The sequence below is a fragment of the Aphelocoma coerulescens genome (genome assembly GCF_041296385.1).
Source record: "Aphelocoma coerulescens isolate FSJ_1873_10779 chromosome Z unlocalized genomic scaffold, UR_Acoe_1.0 ChrZ, whole genome shotgun sequence".
NCBI classification, from domain to species: Eukaryota; Metazoa; Chordata; class Aves; order Passeriformes; family Corvidae; genus Aphelocoma; species Aphelocoma coerulescens.
Genome location: NW_027184085.1, coordinates 26,037,438 through 26,064,685, shown reverse-complemented (window position 1 = coordinate 26,064,685; position 27,248 = coordinate 26,037,438). Strand labels below are relative to the sequence as shown.

Sequence of the window (27,248 nt, the reverse complement as noted above, 5' to 3'; positions counted from 1 at the left end):
AGTGACACCTCCTGTGCTGTTGCTTTGCCACACAGACTGTAGAGATATCGTATCTCCTTCAAACTAGAGAATGAAATTCGAAGTTCAACTCCTAGTCTGTTTTTAGATGGAGAGTGGGAGGGATTCAGTGTTCTGCTTCTCTCTCTGCCTCCTCGAACTGCCCTGCACCTTCCAAACTACTACTCAGTAGTGGTGGTGGTGAGTGGGTTGATTTTTCTTTTTTTTTTTTGTATTGATGTTATTGAGACATCAGTATCCTGAGGACAGTATCCTTTTAAGCTCCATATACAGCTGCCTCAGTTCTCATCTGTAACTCTTAACCTCCCCGTCTTCCCTTGGTTTTTTTTGGTCTTCCTGTTTCCCAGAAATTGGAACTCTTTTGTATTTCTTTGTAAGTACATTTCTTGTTGGCTCCTAGATTATTTATGTTAAGCTGAAACTGTAGTATTGGTGTAGGGGATGAAGGCATGGTTTTGAAATTGGAACCTTGCAGTGGAACTGCACGTAATACCAAACACGTTGAGTCAGTGTTTAATAACACCACCTGAAAGGTTTTCTTTTATTTTAAGAATGGTGGTAACTTCCCCTGCTCAGCTGTGCCCTGGGAAACACACCCTGTTCATTTGGAATAGCCAAGGAGTCACTGATGGCTGAAGGAGGTGCACTGCTTTTTATGGGGCAGGACATCCAAGGGTGTCTTGGCAGTAGAAGTGTAACTACAAGAGTCTGCAGGTCCTAGTGTGGAGTGATACTTGTGATTGCACTGGAAGGCTGCCCTCTATGAAAGGCAATTCTTTTTCTGTTCTCTTTCTATTATAGTCCCAGCCCTGCAAATGTATCCACAGAGTCAGCCCTAAACTGTGCTGATATCTGAGGGGATTTGCTGATTTGCAGGGTTACCTGGCAAGTTTTGGTTGCAGGCTGACAGCCTAGTATTACGCTTGGGAGCTTTGCAAATCTGTATCATTGCTGTACTCCTGCTTTTCTGTCATATCCAGGCCACTGGGGTTAAATGTGCCAGGATACAGTATTTTTTGTCAGTGCTCAAGATTAGCTGTACGTATATTTCTCTGCAAAAGAATATGTTCCATACCAGGACTTTACCATTTCAATCCTGTACATACATGCCCGTATGTGTGTGTGTTTATATACTGATTTTCAAAAATTTAGTACTATTCAGAGTACTTTGGCTTGTTTTTTCCACATAGATCGGCAGATTGGTTATTGGACAGAATGGGATCTTATCCACACCTGCTGTTTCGTGTATCATCCGAAAGATCAAAGCAGCTGGTGGAATTATTTTAACAGCTAGCCACAGTCCTGGGGGACCTGGAGGAGAATTTGGAGTCAAGTTTGAAGTTGCCAATGGAGGTATGGGGTTTTTTTTAAAACACGCTACAACATTCTATCTTGGTATGCTGGAAATACCCTTACAAGGATAACTAGGTGTTTGTAACTGTGTTTTTCATTTACTCTGTTAAAACTGTGAAGAACGTAGGCATCTCTCTATCTCTCTATTATTTTTTTTTTAATAATAGAAGTATATTTGCCTCCACGGGTCTGAAAAATAAGCATTAAATGTTCATTGAAGCCCTTGGGGTAGCTGTAAGATTTCTATAAACAACAGACTTGCCACCCTGTTTTTACAGTACCTTGTATAGTCATCCAGATCACTGTAACAGTTCTGATCCTTTTATAAAGATGCCTGTGAGGGAGTTCTGTTTTCCTCATATTTCTGTGTTGCTTGTCTTGGCATTTACTTTAAAGCATGTAATTTCAGAAGCAGTATAACTCATTGTTTCGAGTGGAAGAAAGCACTTCTTATGTTTATCCAGGAAGTAACTGATCTTATCCAGGTAGCGAGCTGTACCATTTTAGCACAAGTCCACCACTGAATAATGGAATTTGTGTGTATAGCTAAAGTCTTGTTTCCCAAGATTGACAACTAACACATGTAGGTATGTTACACATTCTGTATGTTTTACATTATAGATCTGTGTGCACTCATATAACGTTATGTGATGGTAGCTGACACCTTGCATACCTCACACAAGTAGAGTGCTTTCCATCTGAAAAAAATGAACTGAAAGGGCTTATAAAATGTTTCCTCCCCCATTTTGAAGGTTGGAGAACTTGAGAAGGAGTGCTTTCTCCCCTCTCCCTTGTGTAATTGAAAAACATGCATGGTTAAATGAGTGTGATTTTATAAACAGAAAAGGCTGGAATCCCAGAGAGATTAAAAGGACTGTGTCAGGTCAGCCAGTGAGAAAGCCAGGGTCACAGCACACATGTACCAGAGCAAAACCATTAGATGCATTAGCACTCTATAAACTTTAAAACGCCATGTGCATTTAAAATCTGCTTGGTAAATGGGTAACAGTTGGTGGTGCAGTCTTTCTAGTGTGCTTTGCCTTTTTAAAGAGAATTCAAAAAGGCTGTTAAGTTTTATATATGAAACACTGCTCAAACACAGGTCACAAGGTTCAATTATATATGTTAATCAACAGGGCCATAATGAAAAGTAGTTGGTTTAAGTTCCAGCTGAGAAAATGTGGGTTAAGTATTAGGCAAGGCGTTTGAATTAAGACTGTGGTTAGGCACAGCAGCAAGCTCCTAGGGAAGGTTATTGTTGCTCTATATTCTTGCTCAGTCTATTTGCAGATCCAGGTCAAGCAGAAGTGGTTTGTTTCTGTAGCTGTAGAAGAGAATGTAGAGGAACTCTGGGGTATCTCCTTAGCTGGAAATACCAGTAGACAATACATCCATCTATCAAGGAGGAACTGGAGCTATTGACATCCTCACCCTTTGAATGGGTTTGGATTAGATGAGTAAGAAGTAATTTTCTAAGCTAAACAAAGAATTAAGTAGCTGGTTTTTGTTGTATTGGTTTGGACCATCTGGTACACTGCATCTGAGATGGAAGACACTAATTTATGTGGCAATGCACTGCTCTAGCAGCATTGCTGGAGGAATGAGAATTTTGCATGGAAAACACCTTCAAAGACACTTTGGATTAGGAGAGAGAACATGTAAAAGGGAATAAAGGAAATAATTTTTAGAGTGAAAGTGTAGCTTTAATATAAGCTGTGAAGAGTCAGATCAGCTGGAAAGGACTTTGTTGCAATTCATACTCAATTACAACTCAGACTCAACCTTTGCACTGCATATGGCATAGTTCATATAGTAATTTTTGCATCAAGCCTGCAACTTCTATTTGGTTTACAGTAAATCTGTGAAAATAAAGCCATTTTTCAAGCTTTGGCAATGAAAGTAATTCACAAGTAAGGTGCGTTTTCTGTTTCTGAATGACATAACTGATCCAGGTTGTAACTGGTAATTGTTGAGCAACTGAATTCTAACAAAGATAAATTTCGTTCAGGTAGTGGAGGGAAACTTCAATACAGTACCACTGTCAAACTGGTAAGACTTCTGAAAATGGTATGTTTTTCTAATGAAGTAATGGGAAACACCAAACTATCTGATCTTCACAGGTGTGCATTTGCAGAAAGTCCTATGAAACATCAGAACCTGCTGCTGAAGAACAGGCTTTCCTTTAATAGCTATGTTGAGATTCCATGCAGAGTGAAAAAAGGCAGTCTTTGACCAATAAACCCAAACAAATGTGACTGTGGTTACATCATTCTCCCTGCCCCTGGATAATAATTGATGTAAATACTCTATGTGAATCAAAATGTTGTGAGTAATGCAGTGTATTTCCATGTTTTATATTTTGAAAAATATTTTAAACCTGTGTTGTGAAAAGACAGACCTTATTTACTATAGTACTTTGGTTTTATTTATTCCATAGTAACTCAAATATATTCAGAAAAATGTTTGCTATAGCACTCACTTTTAAAATAGGAAATCTTCATTTGAAAGAAATGACCCACCACATTATTTTCTCTTATAGGACCTGCTCCAGACATGGTTGCAGAAAAGATCTATCAAATCAGCAAAACCTTGGAGGAATATGCAATTTGTCCAGATCTCAGAGTTGATTTATCACGCCTAGGAAGACAAGAATTTGATCTGGAGAACAAATTCAAACCTTTCCGAGGTATCAGTGTACGCTCTTATGCGTACTAAATCCATTGGGTCTAAACATTAGTATTGTGGCAGAATTATAATGGGTAATTATATAAGCAGAACTTCAACTCTTGAAGATGCCTTACTAGAAGTTACCAAAATAAAAGGCAAAGTATAGAATCATAGAAGGGTTTGTGGTGGAAGGTACTTTAAGGATCATCTTGTTCCAACCCTGCTGTCATTGGCAGGGATACCTTTCATTAGACCAGGTTGCTTAGAATTCCATCCAGCATGGCCTTGAACACTTCTAGGGATGGGGCATCCACAGCTTCTCTGGGCAACCTGTTCAAATACGTCACCACTCTCACATTAGAGAATTTCCTCCTCAAATCTAACCTGAATCTCTTATCCTTCAGTTTAAAACCCTTCCCCCTTGTCCTTACACTATTTGCCTGTTTTGAAATTCTTTGTATAAGGTCCCGTTTAGGTACTGGAAGGCAGCTGAAGGGTCTCTTCAGAGCCTTCTCTTCTCTGTGCTGAACAGCCCCAGATCTTTCAGCCTGTCATCATAGGACAGGTCCTCCATCCCTCCAGTCATCTTTGTGGCACTACCTGGGACCTGCTCCAACAGGTCCATGTCTTTCTGGTACTGAGAACCGCAGAGCTGGATGCAGCACTGCAGGTGAGGTCTCACCAGAGCGGAGCAGAGGGGCAGAATCCCTCCACTTGGACATAGAGCTGTTGACCACAACACTCTGGCTGTGTCCATCTAGCCAATTCTTTATCCATTGAATAGTCCATCCATCAAATCCACGTCTCTCTGGTTCGGAGATAATATGCCATGTGGTACAGTATCAAAGAGCTTAAAGAAAGCTAGATAAATGATGTTGGTCTGTCATATATCATCTGAAAGATGATAGCAGCTGCTGGAATTATTCTAACAGCTTGCCACAGTCCCAGGAAACCTGGAGGAGAGATTGCAGGGAAGTTCGAGGTTGCCAGTGGACGTAGGGTTTTTTTTTTTTTTTTTTTTAATAAAGAAGATGGTCTCATCAAGAGACTTCTCGTGTCAGGTGTCCTGTAGTAGACCCCAGCCATGAAGTGTCTTTTGTTGGTCTGCTTGATTTTCATCCTCAGGGTCTCAGTCTGTTTGTGGCTGTTTCCCAGAGGAGCTCTTCACAATCTGACCCTTCCTTAACATTGAACACAGTGCCCCCACCCCTCCTTCCCAGCCTGTCTCCTGAAAAGCTTGTGGCCCCCAGCTGCAGTGCTCCAGTCATGTACCTCATCCCACCATGTTTCTGTGATAGCAGTTAGGTCATAGTTTTCTAATTGCACCATGGTTTCCAGCTCCTCTTGCTTATATCTAATGCTGTGTGCATTTATAGCTGTTACGTTTGTTTTGCACTTAAGGAATCTGAGTTACAGACTTCTAAGTGCATCAGGCCTCATCTTTCAGCCAAGTATCTTGCCAAATTTATGTTCTTATGGTTCTAGTAATTAAACACCAAATGCAAACCTTTTTGGACTAGGAATGGTTTGCTTATTGAAGTCTAATTGACAGAAGAGTAAGTGAGACTCTCAGTTTATTCATCCTTTGCTCACACTTTCTGAAAAGTTGTGGGATTTGTACATCCAGTGACTCCAAATGTAAAGGGATTGCTTAAGCACATATTTAATTTTAAGCATGTGAATACTCTGAGCTTAAATTGATTTAAAATTATCTAACACAGCTGTTTTCTTGAAGGAGTCAAAAACAAATAAATAAAGGTTCTGACATATATTTCAAATTTCATGTATATTTCATATATTTCAAATACTGTAAGACTCTATTGTGGCCTCAAGAACTTTTCCACATTCCTGATGCCCTAGAATTAAAGTAATTTTGTTTTTCACCCAAACTTCATCTTTCAAGACAATGTACATTTTGAGAAATAAAGTTTTTCATTTAAAAAAGTCCTTAAATTTTGGTTTCGCCAGAATATTTTATTTTATTGCAAAGAACATGTTTGGCTTTTTTTGCCAAACGAAAGGCAAAGAGAATGTATTTAAAACTTCTGCTTTTTTTGTTGTATGAACTAATTCCTGTGAATCAGGCTACAGAGGTGTTGAAACAACTGAGGTTAGGTTTGGCAGGAGTTAAAATAATTTTTAGACTTTAATCTTACATGTGCTTTATCTTCGCATGTATGACGAGCTCCACTGTAGTTGTCACATTTGTTCATATATGTAAAGCTTAGGGCTTACTAAAGTGCTGTTAGGAGCAGGGCATAGAAGAGATGAAATACTATAACCTTAGTGAATGTTTGAGACTTTCAATATATACAGTAGAATTGGCTCTTTTTCAAATAAGTTTTAGATTGTTTTTCAGCCTTGAGAACCTTTCTTTGTTTCTTCAAGCATATTGTCACAATCTATTCTAAGTATTTTTCTCAGGCTCAAAAAATGTCTGTGTCATTTTCATGTTACTCTAAAGAAGAGCATTAGTGTGAGGTCAGTGTTTCTGAGCAAAATTGGATGAGATTTTAAGTAATAATTCAACTTGTAAGTAAAGTATTTCAAGATACTCATTTAACCAGATGAAAAGATACTTGTATAACATATGCTTTTTAATTTAATCAGGAAATCTAATTCGTTCCAAGATGACTGAGAATCATGGCTTTTGACAGTTGTTTCGTAACTGCTTTCATTATGACAGACTTACTTTCATTAATTCATTTTTGTTTAGTGTTTTACATCCAAAAGAACTAAAGAATTGTACTGCTCTGCTTTTATGAATTTAAATTTCAAGTTATCAAGACCTTAGCAAGAAAACAGATGTTGTGTCTGAGCCTTACTTTCCTGAATCAATGAGATTTACAACGCAAAAGTATAGTTTGTTGTCTATCTGCAACAAACTGAACACAGGTATTCCAGGTGCTCAGAATTTAGAATAAGGGGCTGTATGTCTTTCTTGAAGGAATGATGCAGAGCGATACTGCTGTCAGATACAAGAATAGAACCTCTCATGTCAACTTGTCATGGACATCTTCCTCCTCTGAGAATAAACCTATTTAGCTTGCAAAGTTTTCTGGTGGTTTAGTGAATGATCTATAAAGAGTTTACTTTGATATAATGTATGCTCATTGATGTCTTCAGTGAAATAGGAACTGTCAACTTACATTATCTCTGTAGTCTTTTAGCAGGCAAAACTTGATCTTTTCAGGGCTTAAAGCTTGAGGGTAGTCACACTGTAGGCAGTGGGAGACTGACTTTTCCTCTGTAGACTTCAAAGCAAAGCTGTGTCATATAGGGGTTGTGTACTCTGACTTTAGTTGAGTTGGGTGGAAGAGAGCTGGAAGAAGTAACCTAGCTTTTGTGAACTGTAGTCACTTTTCTGCTGTGTGATTTTTCTAGTGGAAATTGTGGATTCTGTGGAAATCTACCTCAATCTCCTTCGAACTATTTTTGACTTCAGTGCCATCAGAAATTTGCTGACCGGACCCAATCAGATTAAAATAAGGATTGATGCCATGAATGGAGGTATGAACTTAAATGCTATTGGGGCAGAATTGTAGGTACACCGAAATAACTTCCCAATTAAAGTTGTACCCTGCAATGATTTCTGAATAACAGTACAGCATATAAATGTCAGACTTTTGTGTAATAAAAGTTAAGTACAAAAGTAAGATTTGAACCTTATACTACCAACAAAGGCAATGGGTTAGATGCCTTACTAGGCAAAGAGGTTTATCTTACTTGGTAAATAAGTAAAGGCATATGTGTCCAATAAAAGTTTTCTTTCTGCATTTGGAAGCAAGCAGGATGAGGTAATCTTGCCATGACAGGGTCCTGAAGTATATTGCAGTGTCCACTGACTGAGGAGGTTACAAGGCAGTCTCTACTAAGAGGAAATTCTAAATGGTATAAAACTAGTTAAGTCTGAATAAAGAAATTAAAGAGTTAGCTGAGACCTCTTGTCTCACTAATGTTAAAAGTGAGCAAAGTTCAGTGTCCTGCGGACAAGGTGAAAATGTCACAGAAGACAGCAAGGGGGTCAGTGGTATGTTGATATTAAAAAAATAAGCTGTGTCACTTGGGGAAACACAGACCAGGATGAGATCTATTTTAGGCTACATTATGAAAATATAAATAAAGATTTCTGCAGATAATAAGTTGAAGGGTAGGAATGTAAGTAAGACTGTTCAACATTATCTTATCGAAAACAGATTCTATCAAGCAAACCAGGTTTCATTCTTTAATGGGTTTACAAAAACAGACCCATAAAAGGAGCTGGATAGACTTAGAAAACTTCTGTGAAGCATTTTATCTAGTACCGTTCAAATATCATAGTGAGTTCACAGTCAGTGTGAACACACAGTTCACTGTGGCCAAGGATTATGGTCTGCATCCAATGAGTGTGAACACCCAGTTTTGCCAAGCTGTGTCCAGAGGACATACGGTGTCCCTGAGCCATGCAGTGAGGAAGGCAGTGCCTCTGGCCACGTACCATACTGGAGAGAATGTTACTAAAGTGCCTTATAAAGCTCTGATATCCAGGTCTGTTACTGACTGTTAAGAATTTTTACATGTTGTCAAAAAGATGCATAGTCTGTCTTAGGGTTAGAAAGCTGATGCATCATAAGCATTTTAAAGGACTGAGTTTGTTTACTTTATTTACAAGGTGACAGAGAATTGGCTTTATGACCTTGCTTTTTGGTGGAGAGATATCCGTACTATAATTTAAAGTACATGTAGATTAAGTGTATACACGAATACTTCTTGGTACAACAAAGAAGGTAGTTTCTTGGTTTTTTTTTTTTCTTTTCAGAAAAAAAAAAAATCGGTCTTCTTTTCTGAAAATTGCCAAAAAGAATCAATAAAGAGAGATGAGTCCAGGCAAATTCGGATTGAAATGTCCCTCACATGTTTATGCGTAACAGTGAATAGCCATTGGAGCAATCTATCAAAAATCATTGGGGTTTCCCTTTTCTTGATGGCATCTGATCAAAAGACTTTCTAGATGAGATACATTAGCCAAAAGTGAGCCACTAGCCACCATATAGTGACATTACAAAGGACCACATGTATATGTTGACAGACTATCTTCTGAAATTTATTTTAGCTCTGCACCTCTGGAATATATTTTTATGCCTGTACACATTGGTAGCTTAACATTGGCAGCCAAAAAGAGTACTTTGACAGGAGTACTCTTTAGAAAAGAACTCGAAATCATAGTATATTTTACAGAGTTAACATCTACATTTTCATGAAAAGAAGTTTTTCTCACATAGTTTTACCTCAGGTCACAGCTGCTCCACTTAGCAAGATTTGGGAGTAAGGTAGGTGAAAGAGCAGTCACTCATGCATTTTTTACCTCTGAGTGACCTATTCACACTTGTACCAGGAATGCAGAGTGATTCGGTAGTGACTGTTTAGTCAGCAAATGCATGTAATAATTATGGTATATAACAGCATGGGGTCTTCATTGGTCATGTCTTTAACAAAATAAAGAAGTATTTTGGAGTTAGTTTTGAGAAAGTTTTAGTTTATTCTCTGCATGGCAGCAAGTAAAATGTAGTAAAATGCTTTGGTGGACGAATCTATTGCAATTTTCACATGCATTGGGATGTTAAGGTAGGTATATTTCCCATTTGCATTCCCCTACTGTTTACTTTCCTTGCTATTATGTGTTATTTAGATACATGCAATAGTGTTTTATTTTTATTCTAGTGAGAAAAACTCCTTTATGTGTACGATAATTTCTTTATTTAATAATGGGTAAAAAAACTGTGCATCTTTCACCATTCAGTGATTACTTTTTCACTTCCAGTAGTAGGGAACTGTGGTTTTCATATTGAATTGATTATTTTCATGCTGATAATTATTTAATGTGAGGACAATCACATACTTCTCTGAAATAATAGTTTGGGGGTTGTTGCAAGGACAGATGTATAGAATTGCTGAAAGTATGTTTTGTATCAAATGTCTACAGTGCTGTGAAAGATATGAATGTCAAGCATACGCTTTTGTGACTGCATGGCAGATTTCTGTTTCCACAGTTATGGGACCCTATGTGAGAAGAATCTTGTGTGATGAATTGGGAGCTCCTGCAAATTCTGCCATAAACTGTATTCCTCTGGAGGATTTTGGTGGACAGCCTCCTGATCCAAACTTAACATATGCAACTGCCTTGCTGGAGGCTATGAAAGGTGGCGAGTATGGATTTGGAGCTGCTTTTGATGCTGATGGAGTAAGTATTTAGACCTGTCTTGAGGTTCCACCATAGTTGTTGTTTTGTCTGGGGTCAGATATGGGACATGTAAGTATAATTTGTTTGCTTTTTAGTAAGTCATTGAAGCTGAAAATGGTATTACTTTCAGGTACAGATGGTAACATTTGCAACCCATAAATCTGACACATATGTTGTAATTTGTCTCTGCAGATGACTGCAAATTAAGCAGGATTTGAAGGCAGAATGAGAATTATTTAAATAACAGGCTGGTTTTTGTCTTGTGCTGGTGTAACACTTTTTTCCCTGGTTAGGAACAGACCAGCATGTAGATAATACAGACTTGTCAAAGCAAACAGTAACAATGTTAAGTCCTTTTTGGTTAGCATCATAAATTAAGAGCTTTTTAGCTAAACAAAGCACTGAATCATAATCTCTGTTTATTTTCATTTTCTGATGTCATATTATCAGCATTATAAAAAGCAATGTATTACAGAAGCAACTTTCTCCCCTGACAAGGTGGGAGAAGGATGAAAAGATTCTGGAAAAAAAAGCTGTCTTCTGTTCTCAGTAAACACAAAACACTCTTCTACTCCATAGTAGTGCATGTCATTGGCAAAACGATTCTCCTACACAAGCATTCTCTTGGCAGAAACAGAGCTGCTGAAGTGACATGTAGGAGGCAGAAGCTAGAAACTGATCTGGAGCTTTGATTTGGAAGGCAGGAGCGAGTGATGGTGTGATAGTGAGATTATAAACCTGCCAGAATGATGCCCCTAAATTTTTCTGCCCAAAGGGGGATGTGAGTAACCTAAAGCCTGTCCTTTTTTTTCTCTACTTCCAGTAGATCTAGGAAAAGAAATTATGTGTCCTCAATACATGAAATTTAGGATGCTATTTTAAATTTCTTCTGCAGGACCGCTACATGATCCTTGGCCAAAATGGTTTCTTTGTTAATGCATCAGATTCACTGGCTATAATTGCTGCCAATCTGTCTTGCATTCCATACTTTTGTCAGATGGGTGTCCGAGGATTTGGAAGAAGCATGCCTACCAGCACAGCTCTGGACAAGTAAGATGAAATATTTGTTTGTATCACCTTGGTCATTACATTAGTTATCTCTACTTTTTATTACATAGCAATTCCAAAATTGTGAAGTCTTTTGATAAGAGCTTCTAATTTTCACAGTATTTATGTGCTTTATTTTTTAAACTGGTTTTGATGAGATTTTGATTTTACCTAGACTAATTTTTCCCATCTTTACTTGCATTAAAAGAGTTTAATTCAGTCTGGAAAAGAAATAAATTGGTAAATCTAATGTACAGTTGTTTGATGGAATTCTTCCAAAAAACTTTGTTCTTTTAAGAGTAAATAATGGTTTACAGCCTAATCTGGCAGCCCTTTTTATGAAAGTCATGGAAGTTTAAAAGAGATAAAGTAGTAATTCAGTACTAAACAAATATTCAAAAAATTAAAACCCTCCTCTTATTACAAACTGATGAAATATATAGTCTGTTATGATATAAAATGTCCTATAAGAGGCTGCAGGCAGTTGACAAATCCATTCCCAGTTTCAAGACAGATTAAAAGTATATCTAAAACTATTTCTGATGAATCAAATCTGCTCTTCAAAGATTTGCTGGATGAGCATCTTGTGTTAGCAGCTGAATTTTGAACAAGTCTCATCCAGGCCTAAATTTTCTGTAAATATCAAGATAAGATGATCAAATACTATTGCCTTAATATATTCTGTGTGGAAAAAACATTGGCTAAATCAGTTGTGTCTCAATGTTCATCTGGCTGCATAGCTTTACTACGACAAGAGTGATCTACTGCTTCCCTTAAATGTGTCCAGTCAGGAAACAGTAATTTTAAAGTGTAATGTAGGTTGTGTGAAAAGGTTGATCGCTCTATCTACAGTCTGCCTATTCAGGAAGTTTTGAAAAGTTACTAAATTCAGAGCCTTCTGCTTCCTCTAATGCTTGACAGGTCTTTGGGAATATATTCCTTACTTGTGGGTAGATACTCTAGTTTAAGGAAATATGGTTAGGTCAGTGTTTGATGTATTTTGTTTATTCTGTTCAGCAGTCCAAAAATCTCATTATCGTTATGTTGAAATATGATATAAAATACATAGAGTTAATTTTGTGTATAAACACCATATCTGCACTCCTGTAAGAACTGAAGAAACACTGACTTTTACATATGTCTGTCTTCTTTTCATGAAGTTTGATAAATATGTCAGAAAGCATGAACTCAAGTCCCCTCCAATAACACTGTGACTGTTTGAATTATATTCTTTGCAATGTTTACTTGACCTTCTGGTGCAAAGATCGTCTCATGGTGATTACTGCCTTATTTAGTTTTGTGGAGCTAAGCCTGATTATTAAATAAAACTGAGCAACTGATAATGATGGAAGGATGTATGTATTTTCCCTTCCATTCCTACAAATATTTACGGTTCTGCAGTTTTCAGTCTGTATCCAGGACAGTTGATTTATTTATTTTTTATTTCATTTTGTGGTTCTCCTTGTTTTCTTGAAGACCTAGAAGTTACATGTTGTCATGTAGTTCAGTGTAGATCATGCAGTTTTCACAGAGATCGTCTAGTTCCAACCCCCCTGCCATGGGCAGGGACACCTTCCACTAGTTGTGCAGCTCAGGCACTGTGGCTGCTGAAGACTGAAGCAAAACTGCCACTGAGTTCCTCAGCCTTCTTCTTGTCCTGGGTAACCAGGTCTCCTGTTTCTTTCTGGAGTGAGTCCACATTTTTCCTAGTCTTCCTTTTATCACCATTGTACCTACAGAAACTATTCTTGTTGCTTTTGACATCCCTGGCCAGATATAATTCTATCAGGGCTTCAGCTTTCCTAGCCCTATCCCCAAGCTACTCGGACAGTTAATCTGTATTCCTCACAGGCTACCTGTCCCTGCTTCTACCCTCTGTAGGCTTTCTTCTTGTGTTTAAGTTTGCCCAGGAACAACTTGTTCATTCACACAGGCTTCCTGGTGTTCTTGCATGACTTCCTCTTCGTTGGGATGCATCTCTGTCAAGCTTGGAGGGAGGTGATCCTTGAATGTTACCCAGCTTTCTTGGGCCTTTCCTTCCTCCTGGGCTTTATCCCATGGCACTCTGTCGAGCAGATCCTTGAAGAGGCCAAAGCCTGCTCTCCTGAAGTCCAGGGTAGTGAGCTTAATGTGTGCTCTCCTCACAGCCCTGAGGATCCTGCATGCCACCATTTCATGTTCACTGCACTTCACGTTCCCCACGAGCCCCTCCTTGTGGTGAGATCAAGGTTCAGCTTAAGATGTCTCCTTGTTAGTTCCTCTGTTACTTGGAGAAGAAAATTTTCATCCATGCACTCCAGGAACTTCCTGGGCTGCTAGTGCCCTGCTGCGTTGTCCCTTCAACAGATACCAGGGTGACTGAAAGCCCCCATGAGCACCAGGGCTTATGAATGTGAGGCTGCTCCTATCTGTTTGTAGAGAGCTTTATCCATTTGGTCTTCCCAGTCAGGTGGCCTGTGGCAGACCCTCACTGTAATGTCTCCTGTCCCTGCTCTCCCTTTAATCCTCACCCATAAGCTCTCTGTAGCTCCTTATCTGTCCCTGGGTGAGTGTACTGACTACATGGATTGGAACACCGTTAGAAGTATCATAGACACCTTCCTTGGAGATTCACTGCATGAGTTATTGAGTCTTCAGGTATTCCGGAATTCCCAGGTGTAGCGGGTTGGGTTTCAAACCGGGCAGAAACACCAATTTAGTGTAGTGGTTTGGCCCAAAATACTTATTACTGTTTATCTTCTGTGAGATAAGAATTAGGAGAAATGCAAAGCAGGCACCAAACTTGAAAGAATATAAAGAAGTTTATTAACAGACCTAAAAGAGGGAAAAAAATATTATACCACCTTCAGAACTCTCCTCCTCCCCCCACCTTCCTCCCTTCTCCCACTGACAATGTAAAAAGACAACCCTTAAGATGTTCAGTCTGTTTACCACTTCCATAATAACCTTGTTCAGTCCATTTAGAAAGAGAAGTCTCTTCTTGCTCGTGCTATGAAAACATTATCACAACGAGACAGCCGCCCACTTCCAAATATTGTTCAGTCCATTTAAGAAGAGGAGTCTCTCTGCTTGCATGTGAGTCCCTTCCCCTGACTTGCAGCTTTTCCTACAACTGCTTTTGAGGGTCCACTCTTGACGGTTTTTGGGGTACAATTTTAAGGTTGAGCCGTTCAAAAACAAAAGTTCTCTTCACCCATCTCTGGGAGCATTTCATCTCTAAGAACAGAGGCCTTTCTCCTTCCCTGGGAGCAAAGGGTCTTCCTCATCTTCATCTCTAGGACTATCTCTTGGAGCATCTCTAGGAACTGAGGTTTTCTCCTTTCCCATTTGGAGCAAAAGTTCTCATCTGGTTCATCTCTCCCTGTCCAAACTTCTCATGAAATTACAGCTGCGTCAGCATCTGCCCATCTCAGCGCAGGTGCTTTTGCTTGCGAGTTGAACACTCCACCCCCCATATCTTCATGAAATTACAATGGGATACTCTGATATATCATAGCTACACAACAGAATTTCAGCTTTAAGCATCTCCTCTTTCTCTTCCCTCAGGTTTTCAGCTCTTCACAGCAATAAAAGGGTTAATCTCACCTTGGGCTTGCAGCTGGAATTTTGCTTATCGCACTGGAGAGGGGAAGCCAAGCTGCTCCGGCTGCCCACAGCAAGGCTGTGGGGGGGATTCTGCAGGTGGAACAGGGCCCATCGGCTCCAGGATGGCTGTGGCCCAGCCCGGCCTGGCCTGAGCAGGGCCTGGCCGGGCCCGCTGGTCCCCGCACGAGGCCTGCAGCCACCTGTGCCAGCGCCGGAAACGAGAGAGAGCTTGGGGGGGAGTTTGTCTATTCTTAAGTGTGGATCACAGAGGCGGTCACAATTTTAAGTGGCTTAAAGAATTGTCCATATTCAAACTGGCCAGCTGATAGGTTCTGTCAGGTCATGGGGGGAAGCTGTAAGCACTCCTTTGCGAGAACATCACTTCCGAGACTATGCTAGCCAACCCGTGACACCAGGGAAGCCTACCATAAGAAACTGGTGACCTTCAGGAAAGATGATTGTCTATAAGATATATTTTTCAGTAAAACTGTATAATATCATTGTCTGAAATCCATTCTATTGCTTGAAGGAGAGGCTGATGGAGAGGTTGATTCTCAGTATAGGTTTCATGTTGATGTGAATTTCAGTATCATGTGTCTGTAAACATAAGGAAAAGTTCCGCAAGTGTCAAGGGCATCTTACAGTGGGACAGTGGTGTAAAAGAATATGCATAAGGCATTTATGATTCCTGTAATCTACACTGTTTGCATACTTTTCTAAAACTCTTTGGCTTTTGTCTTCTTTGCAACTACTAAGTATTTAGACCAGTGTGGGCTCTTTACCACCTGCATTTTCTGTCAGAAAATATCCACTTGATCTACCACTGTTCTCTCCATAGGCTGCAGGGAGATGCAGCGCCTGGAGCATCTTTTCTTCTGCCTCTCTCCTCTCTCCCTCCTCAGTATTCTCAGGCATTTCTTCCTCAATCTCCACTGCTGGATGGCTTTTTGCCCTTTAAAAGTGTGTTTTCCCAGAAGGAGCAGCAGCTTGGCTGCTAGGCTTATTAATTTTCTCTTTTTCGTTTCTTTTCTTCTTTGCCTCTGTTTTGTGAGTTCTTTTACTCAGAATTCAGATTGAAATGCAGTAGACACAGAGTTTTTCTTCAGACTCAGATGTTTATTATTTCTTATCTGTAGTATAGTATCGGGTATGCCCAGCCACTGCCCTGGAGGGACGTCTGCTGAGATAAGGAGATTGAGCAATCTCCCAGCAGGACCTCCCCTGGAAAGGGAGCTACTCTTCAGTTACAGTGAGAAGAAGACAGACCCAGAATCCTCTGGGAGACCCTATGCAGATCCTTTGTAGCCCATTGGCCTTTACCCTCTGACACCCACCCCCTGTATCCCTATAAAGCCAGCCCCTGCCCCTGCGAGGGCAGAGAGATCCTCGTCCCTGGCTCCCCTTTGCCGGAGTACGGACCAATAAAGCTACCTCATGTGGAACAGCTACACGAGCCTCTCGTCTCTCTCCCTGGTCTGGCCTGGAGGCTGCCCTGCAGAGCTGAGCTGGAATCACGAGCTGACAATCACTAAAGAGCTGACAGCCTCTGCATGGGCCCTCCTGCCAGCAGCTGAGGGAAGACACCGGGCCTCGGGAAGGCGATTCCTTTTGGGACCATCTCTCTGGACTGGTCACCTCTTCCTGGGTCAGAGCTACTGACCCCACACAGAATGTGCCTCTAAGTTAACAAGGTGAAAATGGCCCCCGAGTGCTACCTTCCAAGGTCTTTTAAAATCCAATCTATCCAATTATGGAATGCTAACTAATTTATTTTTACTTAAAATCCAGTAGCTAATCATTCATGTTCCACACTGCGGGTTATTTGAACCAATACCAAAACACCCAGATTTGTGAAGAAGAAGGAGGAAAGAAGAACTAACCTACACCCAAAATCCTCCATTTTGTTACTTATATATTACTATATCCCATAAACCTAAATTTTCTGCATCTCTACATATGCCACCCAGTGATACAACAAACTTCTCTTCAATTACACAGCAACAATCTCAGTGCTATCACATAATCTGGGAAGCCTTTCCCAAGGCCTCAGGTCAAGTGCAGTGTGCTTTTGAAGATCATTGCCTGTCAGCACTGAAAGACTGAAATTCTCTGAACCCAGGGTTCCAACATTTCTTCCTCAGTCTCCACTGCTGGATGGCTTTTTGCCCTTTAAAAGTGTGTTTTCCCAGAAGGGCAGCAGCTTGGCTGCTAGGCTTATCTGTGCCCGTCAGGATCTGTTGGCGCTGACTGAACTGACTGTGTCTGGCATGGGGCAGCCCGGGCCTCTTCTCATTGAGGCCACCCCTGCAGCCCCCAGCTAACAAACCCCGCCATGTACACCCAGTACAACATCTAAACCAAATCTCTTAAATAGTTAAATATTATCTCGTATCTGTCATTCATTCAAGTTAGTTTTTATCCCATTTGAGGTAGAAGATGCATAGCAGGTCTTCATAAATTCACAGATTAGGTGATAAACTTTGTTTGTATTCGTACCAGTCTATATCCATGGGTTTCTTAGACATGTCTCACTTACTGTGGTAGACTTAATCTTAAGTATGACAGCTCGAGTTAGTTAAAATTTGGCATTTAATGCATATTTAGTACCATCTAGTTCTGTGGAAATAATTGTTTAAAAGTACTTTGAAAAGTGTATTTTGTTAGAAATAAATAAAAGAAAAAGAATTCCAGGCCAACTGTTACCTACGCTATGTAATCATATGGACAAGGGAGGGGGGGATATCATACAACAGGGGAGGGAAAGCATATTTAATAAACAGAGTACTTAAAAAAATTATGCTGTGTTGTTGAGTGCCGATATATCTTTATTTTCTGTATTTTGTTCTAATTCTGGGAATAGAGAAACTATTAAAATAAAGAGGATTGAAAAGGGCACAGCAACATTTATAATAGTAGGTGCAGTAGAATGGCAGAAATAGTACCTAGGAAATGAAAAGAAGCTTATGTTTTACTTATTAGTCTTTCTGAAGGAGTTAGGAAGTGCTAACTTTAAGCACATCTAACTAGGATTTAATAATACGGTCACTACTCCACGGGAAACTAAAACAATTGGAATTTTTTTCCCAAGAGGTATTAATAGAGTAGGGAAACAGAGATAACGGTGATTGAAAGTATCTTGTATGTGAATATCCTTCATGTTTTTTGCTTGAGAGAAAGCTGAATTCAGCTGGAGTACTTTTGTATTTGATGATGTCATCCCAATGTCTGTGGGATAACAGTTCTTTGGTCATGAGAGCTCCGCTATTATCTGAATGGCGTAATTTGATTTGTGTTTGCAAAATTAATGGTACTGTAGTGTACTCAGCTGGCTCTTTGGCCTGCTTCTGAACCTTGGTAGGAAGAATAGCTCTCCTGTGGGGGAACTGGATCAATTCCTGTCCACTTGGCTACTGTCTTCTGAGGTCATGGAGGTCTTCCCTGAAGTCTGTGCTAGACGACAAATGAAAACCACCACTTTGTATGGTGTGTCCATATTGTGTGGCCACAGTTTAGCCTAAATAGTTGAACTGGAGCTTTTCCTTAATGGTATTAAAGAAAAACAAAATTATGCACAGTAATTTAAAGAAAGGATTTTAAAATTCTGTTCCTTTTTAACTTGTGTGCATGATGCATTGCTTAAGACTTTTTCAAAGGGAGTTTTTAAACTTAGAAAGAGGGAAGCAATAATCCAAAGGACTCTAAATGTTGCTGAGGAATATGGCATTAACAAATGGAGCAGTGAATTACAAGAGAATTCACTCAGAGTATTTAACTAGTGTTGCATGTGTTTGCTTGAGGTGACTGCTGGAATATACTAGTGTGTACTGTAGGGGGAGGATAACACTTGACAGGAAACATCTGTTTTAATATGCTCCAACATCAACAGGATTGTGGCAGTACGTCTCCAGACTTCAATTCTCTGGCAATGTGTACCCTTAGGCTGGTGTTCTCTTTGTTTTGGGGAATGCAAACCATGTTCCCTGTTCAAAAAACTATTTTTGTTTCATATCCTTATATTCTGATATACCTGATGCCTGCATAATAGGAAGAGAAATGAAATACTGAGGTGTTAGCTAACAGTGTATAAAATGAGAATCAAAAGGGTGAGTAAAAATTGTTTCTGTAGGAAATACGAAGTTGAGTGTGTGTATAAAATACCAGTCATGATACTGGAGAAAAGGATTTCTGGGAGAATACTACTGTGACTAGCATCATCTGATAATTTGTTTCTACAGCAAGGTTATTTCAACAGCATGTATGTGCTTACACTTAGCCTGGGCAAAGCGAAGCACCTTACTGTGCTGCACCCTGCCACTTTACATCTGGGAGTAAGTTGCCACTTTACATCTGGGAGCCTGTCCCTTAATGCAACTTAGACACATCAGTATTCTGTCTGCTGTTTGTCTGTTTATTGTCTGGTCATCTAGAGACAGCTTTTAAGGGGGGCTGGAGTGACAGTGAGTGTTCTGACTTGTTTAAAGAAACATCCTGATGTGGTGAAGGGCAGAGATGCTATGGGCTCTAACCAGTCTGTCTTGGGTGCAGGAAGGAGGCTGACCCTGGCAGCAAGAGACTTGTAGGTTTAGAGTGTGGTGCATTTTGTCTGAAGCACATCAAGAAGCTTTGCTTTGCATAGAAACATTTAGGTTGGAAACATTTTCCTTCCTGCCTGCCTTCCTTCCTGCCTGCCTTCCTTCCTGCCTCCTTCCCTTCCATCCTTCCATCCTCTCTGCTTCCCTCCCTCTTTCCCTCCCTTCCTTCCTCCCTGCCTCCCTCCCTCCCTCCTTCCCTCCCTTCCTCCCTCCTTCCCCTCCTTTCCCTTCTCTCCCTCCCTTCCAGCTTTTATTCTTCTTTTGCTAAACACTTCCTTTTATTTTTATCTATTTTTGTTCTCTTTCTTACCTTCCATATTCCTATGTTCTTCCCCTACTCCTCTTTTCCCACTTCCTTCCCATTCCGTGTCTGCTCTTTTTCTTCAAATAGATACCTCAGGCCATGGAGAACAGCACACCACATTCCACTTGTGCCTTTGTAGTTATTTACTTGAATTCTTAAGATACAAATCTTGTGTGGATTTTTGTCTGTCTTTTCTTGCACATTTCTTCTGTGTTGTTGATTGTCTGAAAAAGTGTGTGCCAGAAGCAGGGTAGGCACTGTGTGTTTCTTTTTCTCTACATGGACATCCTTTACTGTTGAGTTTAAGGGATTTTTTCAACATAAAGGCTTCTCCAAGTCATAAATACATCTTTCTATGTGGTTGATACTGCATTCACTCTTTGACTGTGATTTGTTCAAGTTATGCCAGCCATGACCCTACTCTTTTTATCTTTCTTCAGCAGGATAATTCAGTCTCACTCCCTCTTATCTGAAGTAGGCTCACTGTGAATTTTTTAAGACACCTCTGTCAAACTGAGTCCATGTCACGTACAAACAGTTTTTAAATTAGATAGAGCAGAAGGACAGTTTGTGTTCTGGAATGCTGCAGAAGGACAACTGCATAAAACCTTCATGAATGTAATTTAACATGTTTGAAACATAATATGAAGTTGTGGAGCACTGTGATGGGAAAGATGAATTCAGGATTTGTAACTTTTTAAATAACAGTGCAATATTAAAAGTATCCATATGTCCTCTGTATACCTGCATATTTAGTAAAAAATGTTAGTTTTTTCTGTATCAGCTTTCAGATATATTCTACAGGTAAATGTTTTATTTACACAGATATGACATGTTTGAGAAACCTTGCAGAGGAAAAACCAACTATCATTACAAGGCTCTAATGTTCTTTCTTTATGTGTGCCTCTTAGTTTTATTTCTACAATGTGCTTGTAATGTAGCTGCTACCCTTTTGTCCTTGAATGGTTTTTAAGCAGTGGAGGTGATTTTTCATTGCAAACATTTTCAAAGATATCCTTAGGGAGTTGTCTTGGTCTTTATGTTTTCTTTGATGCTGGATTTGGTATGCTTTAGTATAGTGTGCAGCATATTTGACTGTTGCAAACCCACCATGTGCTCGACTATCCAGTGTTTCATTATCCTAGCTGGCACTCGTGAAAACATGCTACAGTCATAGCAGGGATATACATTTTATATGTATATGGAATAAAAGTTTATTCCTAACACTTTACAGGACAACAGCAGCTGGATACTCAAACACTGTTTCAGTGAAAGATGAGAATGAGCATACATCAATGTATTGCATACTGTTGACATTTACGAGAGAGAATTGATCTTGTCTTCCTCAGTGGCTGCTTGTGAAGAAAAGGACAAAAAACATGTTGGTGTCCTGTCCTGTGAAATACCAGTAGAATATTGATATTTCAATCACATCTGAGTATCTGTGTTGTCTATTATGGATGAATGGCAAGAGAGGCTAAGCAGTCCCATGGCTTGCCTTCTTTTACTTGGCACACAACTAAGCTTTTCAGTCTGAGAGGGATTCCCTGGCCAGTTCTGGGCCTGAAGGCAGCTGTTCCCCGCTGAGAATTGCAGGCTGCAGAGCAGCCTTACACAACACACAGCTCTTACTCTTATAAAAAGGTAGTTGGATTCTGGCATGTGTGTGGAGTGGACTGTAGTAGCTGCTTAGCTTAAAATGAGCAGGTTCATTGGCTGTGCAATGTGAAGCTTGCAGGGCTGAGTACATAATGCTGTATTGAAAGCTTTCTTCATGTAAGAAGAGGAGTTGAAAATTATGCAGTGCTCTGTTTCCAGCTTAATCTTTGGCTGAGAATGAGATCGGTTTGTCAGCCACAGTTAGAGCAAGATTCGGTGCTTGGTGAGAAATAAATATGTTTTGTAACCTTGACTGACTCCTGTTTAGAAGTACGTGTATTCGTAGTTCTCACAAGCAAAGAGACTCTTGTCTAACTTAATGTGCCATATCTGAAAAACTACCTGAGAAAAAGAAGCATTTTGCAAAACGCCTGAAGCAGGACTTGCGCTGTGCAATAGATTGATGTTGGGTAACAGAAAGTCACAGATTTCTTAGTGCTGCATCTGTCTTACATCTCAGAAAGTATACAGCTATGAATAAACAGCAGGAATTCCTAGAGATGTCCTGGTAAAAAGTCCAAAAGTGTTATAATTAAAACAATCTGAGGAATTTTGCAGCAAGTCAGTTACAGAAGACTTCGTGACTACTTAAGTTTAAAGGCCCCTTTGCTTTCAAGGTCTTATGTAGTCTTATTGTGTGCTTCAACTTAGAAAGGCTCCCTGGTGGATCAGCATGTCTGAACATGTTTTGCCCTTGCTGGACAGCACAGCTGGTATCAACCCAAGAGCAACCTCTCCCATCAAAGGATTTTTTGTCAATGGGTGACCTTCATGAAGAATGCTTCCTACTGATTTAAAAGAAAACTTTTCTGGCACAGAATTTCAAAACTGTTTAAAATTCTACTTCTAGTGTGTATTAAAGTATACTCTTCCTAGGTTGTTTACAAATTAGGAGGAAAGTAAATTGTTCTTTACATTCTGGGTGTTTTGAAGAAGATGATTATAAGACTGTGGCAGAGCCAGGGTACTTAAAATTATTTGAAGAAATTTGACAGTCCTTTTAGACTAGATCTTACTTTAAGTAATAATAATTTGAATTGTGATACTAATTTTGAAGGAGAAACATTGTCTCATGTTTCCTTTTGTGGGGAAATGAAAAAGGCCTAAAATATTTTCAACCTCAACAATTCTTTGATTCTGTAGTAACAGTCTTTATCTATGATATACTATGCTTTCTTCTTCTTTCTGTACTTTTTCCATGAACACTGTTATATAGTTGTGAAACTGCTTTCTTCCTTTCCCCTCCCAGGCAAGTCCTACAACCAAACAGAGTACTTACTAATTTGCAGTCTCTAAAATCGACAGAACAGTTTGCAAGAGAGAGAAAGGAAAATTAGTGCAAAGCCAGGCAATCCTAGAAATCTAAATAGCATCATTAGGGAGCTACTAGAATAAATCATGTCTAACCAACCTGATTGCCTGGGTTGATGGAATGATGGAATCTGTTGATGGGGTTAAGAGAGCAGGTGTCATTTACTGCTGTTTTAGCAAGGCTTTTGAAACTCTCACATTATTCTTGTATCCAACTCAGGATTTTATGATTTGGATGGGTGGACAACTAGGTAGATAAAAGTCTGGTTTGATGCTCAGACTCATGGGCAATTGGTTAATGAACTAGTAAATGTTCTTGTTTAATGTCTTTGTCAGTGGTGGGGATGGAGGACACTCAAACCAAGTTTGTAGAGGACACCAGTTTATGTGTGTGGTATCTGTTGATGTGCTGGAGAGCAGAGCCAACCAGTCATAGAATCATCAAGGTTGGAAAAGATCTACAAAGTCGTCCAGTCCAACTGCCCACCTGGCACTGCCACTGTCACCCCTAAACCTCTGAATCCATGACCAGATCCAGAGACCTCTTGAACGTATCCAGGGATAGTGACTCCCACCTCCATGGGCAACCTGTTTCAGTGCCTGACCACTCTAACAGTGAAAAAATTTTTTTCTGGTATCTAATCTGAATATCCCCTATCTTAGCTTAAGGCCATTTCCTTTGTCCTCTCACTGTAGGCACAGCAGAAGAGACCTACTCCCATCAAATAACAACGTCCTTGCAGAGAAGTTGTAGAGAGTGATTAGGTCTCCCCTGAGCCTCCTCTTTTATAGACTAAACAAACCCAGATCCCTCAGACATTCCTTATATGACATGTTTACTAGATCCTTCATGAGCCTTGTTGCCCGTCTCTGGACATGTTCCAGAATGTCAATTTTTTGAGGAAAGTGGCCCAAAAATTAACATAGTACTCAAGGTGCAGCCTCACCAGTGAGGAGTACAGGAGAATGATCTCTGCCCTGGTCCTGCTGGCCACACTGTTGTTGATACAGTCAGGGGAACCTGGACAGCTGGCAGGAATGGATGGCAAAGACCTAATGAAATTCAGCAAGGACAAACCATGAATCCTGCCCTCCAAGAGGCAGAGCCCTGAAGTGATGCAGGCTGCAGCAGATGAACTAAGGAGCAGCTCTGCAGAGACAGCCCAGCATCCTGGGGGACAGTTCTCTGAGCAGTTGTGTGCTCTGGAATCAGAAGAGGCCAGTGGCATCCTGGGCTGTATGAATAAGAATATGGTGCAGAGAGTGGGGGAAGTGATTCTTCTCTGCTTACCATATGTGGAACCACGCCCAGACACTTATGTTTGGTTTGGCATCCCCACTGTAGGAAAAACATCAGTAAACTGGAGTGAGTTCAGCATAGGATCACCAACACAGATGGGGGCTGGAGCACAGGCCCTAAGAGGAGAGGCTGGGTAATTGGGTTTGTTCTGCTTGGAGAAAGATGGCTTCTCTGGTGGGACCTAACAGCAGCTGCCTACACCTATGGAGTGACTGTTGAGAAGCTGGAGCCAGACACTTCACAGCTGTGCATGGTAGGAGGACAAGAGGCAAAGAAGTGTGAAAGAAGGAATTTCAATGTCCAGGATGTTGAACTAGAGACCTCCATGGTTGCTTCTAATCTAAGTTGTAATACTGTGTCCCTATGAAGAGACCTTTGCTGGAAGGTCCTTACAGTACCATAGTTGTTGAGCTTGCCTGCACCTTTGCACTCTTGTAGTTACTGTGTAGCAGCAAGGTGATGTATACAAAACCTTCATGTTGCCAAAAAAAAATTTTAAAATTATTTATTTTACAATTTTTTTCAAAACCAAGAAATTGCCCATCTGGAGAAACTGCACTGTTTCTATGCTGGTCATTTTCTGATCTATCCTTCTGACTCTGCATGAGAGGATGGAAGTAGTATTACAGTCCTTAGGAGGTGAAGAAGTAACTGTGGAGGCAACCGGTGACTTCTGATACCTAAAGCCATTCTTTCTCTGTTCAGATAATTCAGAGTACTGATAACCCAATTTGAATCACTGTCAATACAGTTTTGTAACACATATAGTGGTTATATTCACATCTGGTTTGCATCTTTGTCAATGAGCATAGGCATGGTGAACCAGCTGACCTCACTGTAATAAGCTTGGAAAGGCTAATGAATATGAAACATGTGTACTCCTGTGTTAATGGAGGGTATTTTCCCTGTGCTTAGTTCATAGGATTGCTGCATTTCCTGAAAGAGACCGTGGGTCTTGCCAGTCTTTAGTTCTGACATTATTGAGGTTCACCTCACTAAGTATCTGCAGAAGAATGTAAGGAGAGTACCTCTTTATTATACCTTATAATTTATGACATCACTTTTCCAGTATAATAAAATCTTCCTGACAGTTTCTGTAGAACTAGAGAAGTTACAATGCATTCCTTCCTTGCCTTCATAGACCTTTGTATTGCTGAAAACCCCGTAGGTTCTGTATGCAGCAGTGACTGTGCAGGACTTGAGACTAGAATAGAAAAGGTCACTGCTTAGGGGTGGGGAGTTGAGAAGGCTTTAAGTACTGTTTTTTTCTTGTTCATGCTTTGGGATTTTTTTGTTTTTCTGTAGTTTGTATTCATTACAGACCTGGCTGATATTTCATTGTTGCACTAAATGCGAAGTTTTTACCAAATCCTTAGTGAGACAAGGCCCACTACTAGAATTCATTTGTGTCATTTTCTGCTCGGGTGAGTCTTGTATTATTAGGTAAGTTTCATTTTCCAGGGACCAACTTGCTTTATTCAGCCTTTTTGTTTGTTTCTGTTATTTCCATGCATTAAGAAGATTGGTCTCCTGTCTTATTCAGGAAACCAGCAACAAGCCAGGCTGTTAACACAGCGTACTACAACGTAGCAGTGACAGCTGTTTTTCTGTATGTATATTCAGAAAACCCTGCCTTTGCTTGCAGAGTTTAGCTCGTCACAGGCCATGCTGTTGGGAATGAGGCAGAGACAGACTGTCTAATACTAAGTCAGTTGTTGTTGTAAAAGAAGTGGACAGTGTCTTTTCCAGAACAAGGCATAATCTTCTGCTTCTGAGCCATGGCAGAATTTGGAGGCTAAAATAAACTTGGAATTTTTAAAGGAATTGCATTTGTTGTGTAAAAGTTCACCAAATGCTAGAAGTCACCATGTCTGATCACTGTGCATTCTCTTCGTCCTACTGATGAGAAGTTAACTTTCTCTGTAGGCATATGAATGCTGAAATAATAATGAAAAGTGATTCTTTTATCTCAGCCAGCAGGGGCCTGATCCCTAGGGATTACTGCAGTACATCTGGAGAACATGGCCACATGCTTTCCATCTGGTTGGACTTTTCTTCATTACTACTGTGAACTCTGCAATCAAACCTCATTCTCTGTGGATATACAGTACATATGTGTGCAATTTGTCACTGGAATAGGATTTCCAGGGAAGTGGTTGCAGCACCAAGTCTCTCAAAGTTCAAGGAGCATCTGGACAATGGTCTCAGTCATATGGTTAATTGTTAGGTCATTGTGTGTGGAGCAGGGAGTTGGGACTTGGTGATCCTTATGGGTCCCTTCCAAACTGAGATATTTTACAATTCTAATTTCACCTCACAAGGACTCTGAGAACTATGCCAGCTGGTTTTATTATGTGAAAGACAAAATTCTGTTGGGATATGTTGCTGCCAAAGCACATCTCTCTCTCATTATACTCACAGAAATGTGTGTGTTTGCTAGTTGTCTGTAGCAAAGGAGCTTTTGTCTCTTGTTTTATCCTTACTTCTAGCCCAGCCATAGCTGAATACTGTATAATGTCAACAGCTGTTTCTAATCATTCTGTTAGAGCTTGTATGAAAAGGACAATGAGGTTTTCATAAGGCATGGAGTCAGAGGCACTCTGTCCTGAGGGTTATACTTCCTTTGGGAGTTGACTCTTGAAACATACACAGAAGAGGGTGCAAAGTTATGCATTTTGGATCTGAATCTTAAACTGATGACTAAAGCAACATGAGACAGCATTTGATGTGGAACATCATGATGAGTACACCTGTTAACATCCCACACAATGAGGAAAACGACCCCATAATAAGAAAGTTACACAGACTGCATCTTGTGCAAAGCTTTCCAGTACATTTGTAACCAAGAGAAACACTTGGAAACAACATTAGTTGCTGTAATACATTTTGTTAGAAGTTATCAGACTTGTACGTTGGGGTTTGTGGAAAAGCACACGTCAAAGGCAATTACGGCATTTTCACAAACGTGCATGTTATAAGTGGGGAAGTATGTTACTTAGGTTAAAGAGAAGATATGTTGCCCGTATGTATTGTTTGTGACTGTCATATATCAGTACTTTTAGCCTATCTGGTTTGACCAAGAACACAGTGAGAATTTTCGTGTTTTCATCACTTTTATCAATTATATCACTCATTTGAGTTTATGAGAAGTATGGGCTTTGTTGTTGATGAAACTTACTATGGTTTTACTGT

General features: G+C 40.0%; 1 protein-coding gene across 1 annotated transcript in view; it reads left to right on the top strand.

The window, feature by feature from the left end:
* Window positions 1-27,248, top strand: part of PGM5 (phosphoglucomutase 5) — a 75,188-nt gene that overhangs the window by 5,663 nt on the left and 42,277 nt on the right. The window contains exons 2-6 of the mRNA XM_069001855.1: window positions 1,209-1,371; window positions 3,911-4,057; window positions 7,423-7,548; window positions 10,068-10,258; window positions 11,154-11,308. Coding sequence (XP_068857956.1) covers window positions 1,209-1,371; window positions 3,911-4,057; window positions 7,423-7,548; window positions 10,068-10,258; window positions 11,154-11,308 — 782 coding nt within the window. The remainder of the gene's footprint in view (window positions 1-1,208; window positions 1,372-3,910; window positions 4,058-7,422; window positions 7,549-10,067; window positions 10,259-11,153; window positions 11,309-27,248) is intronic.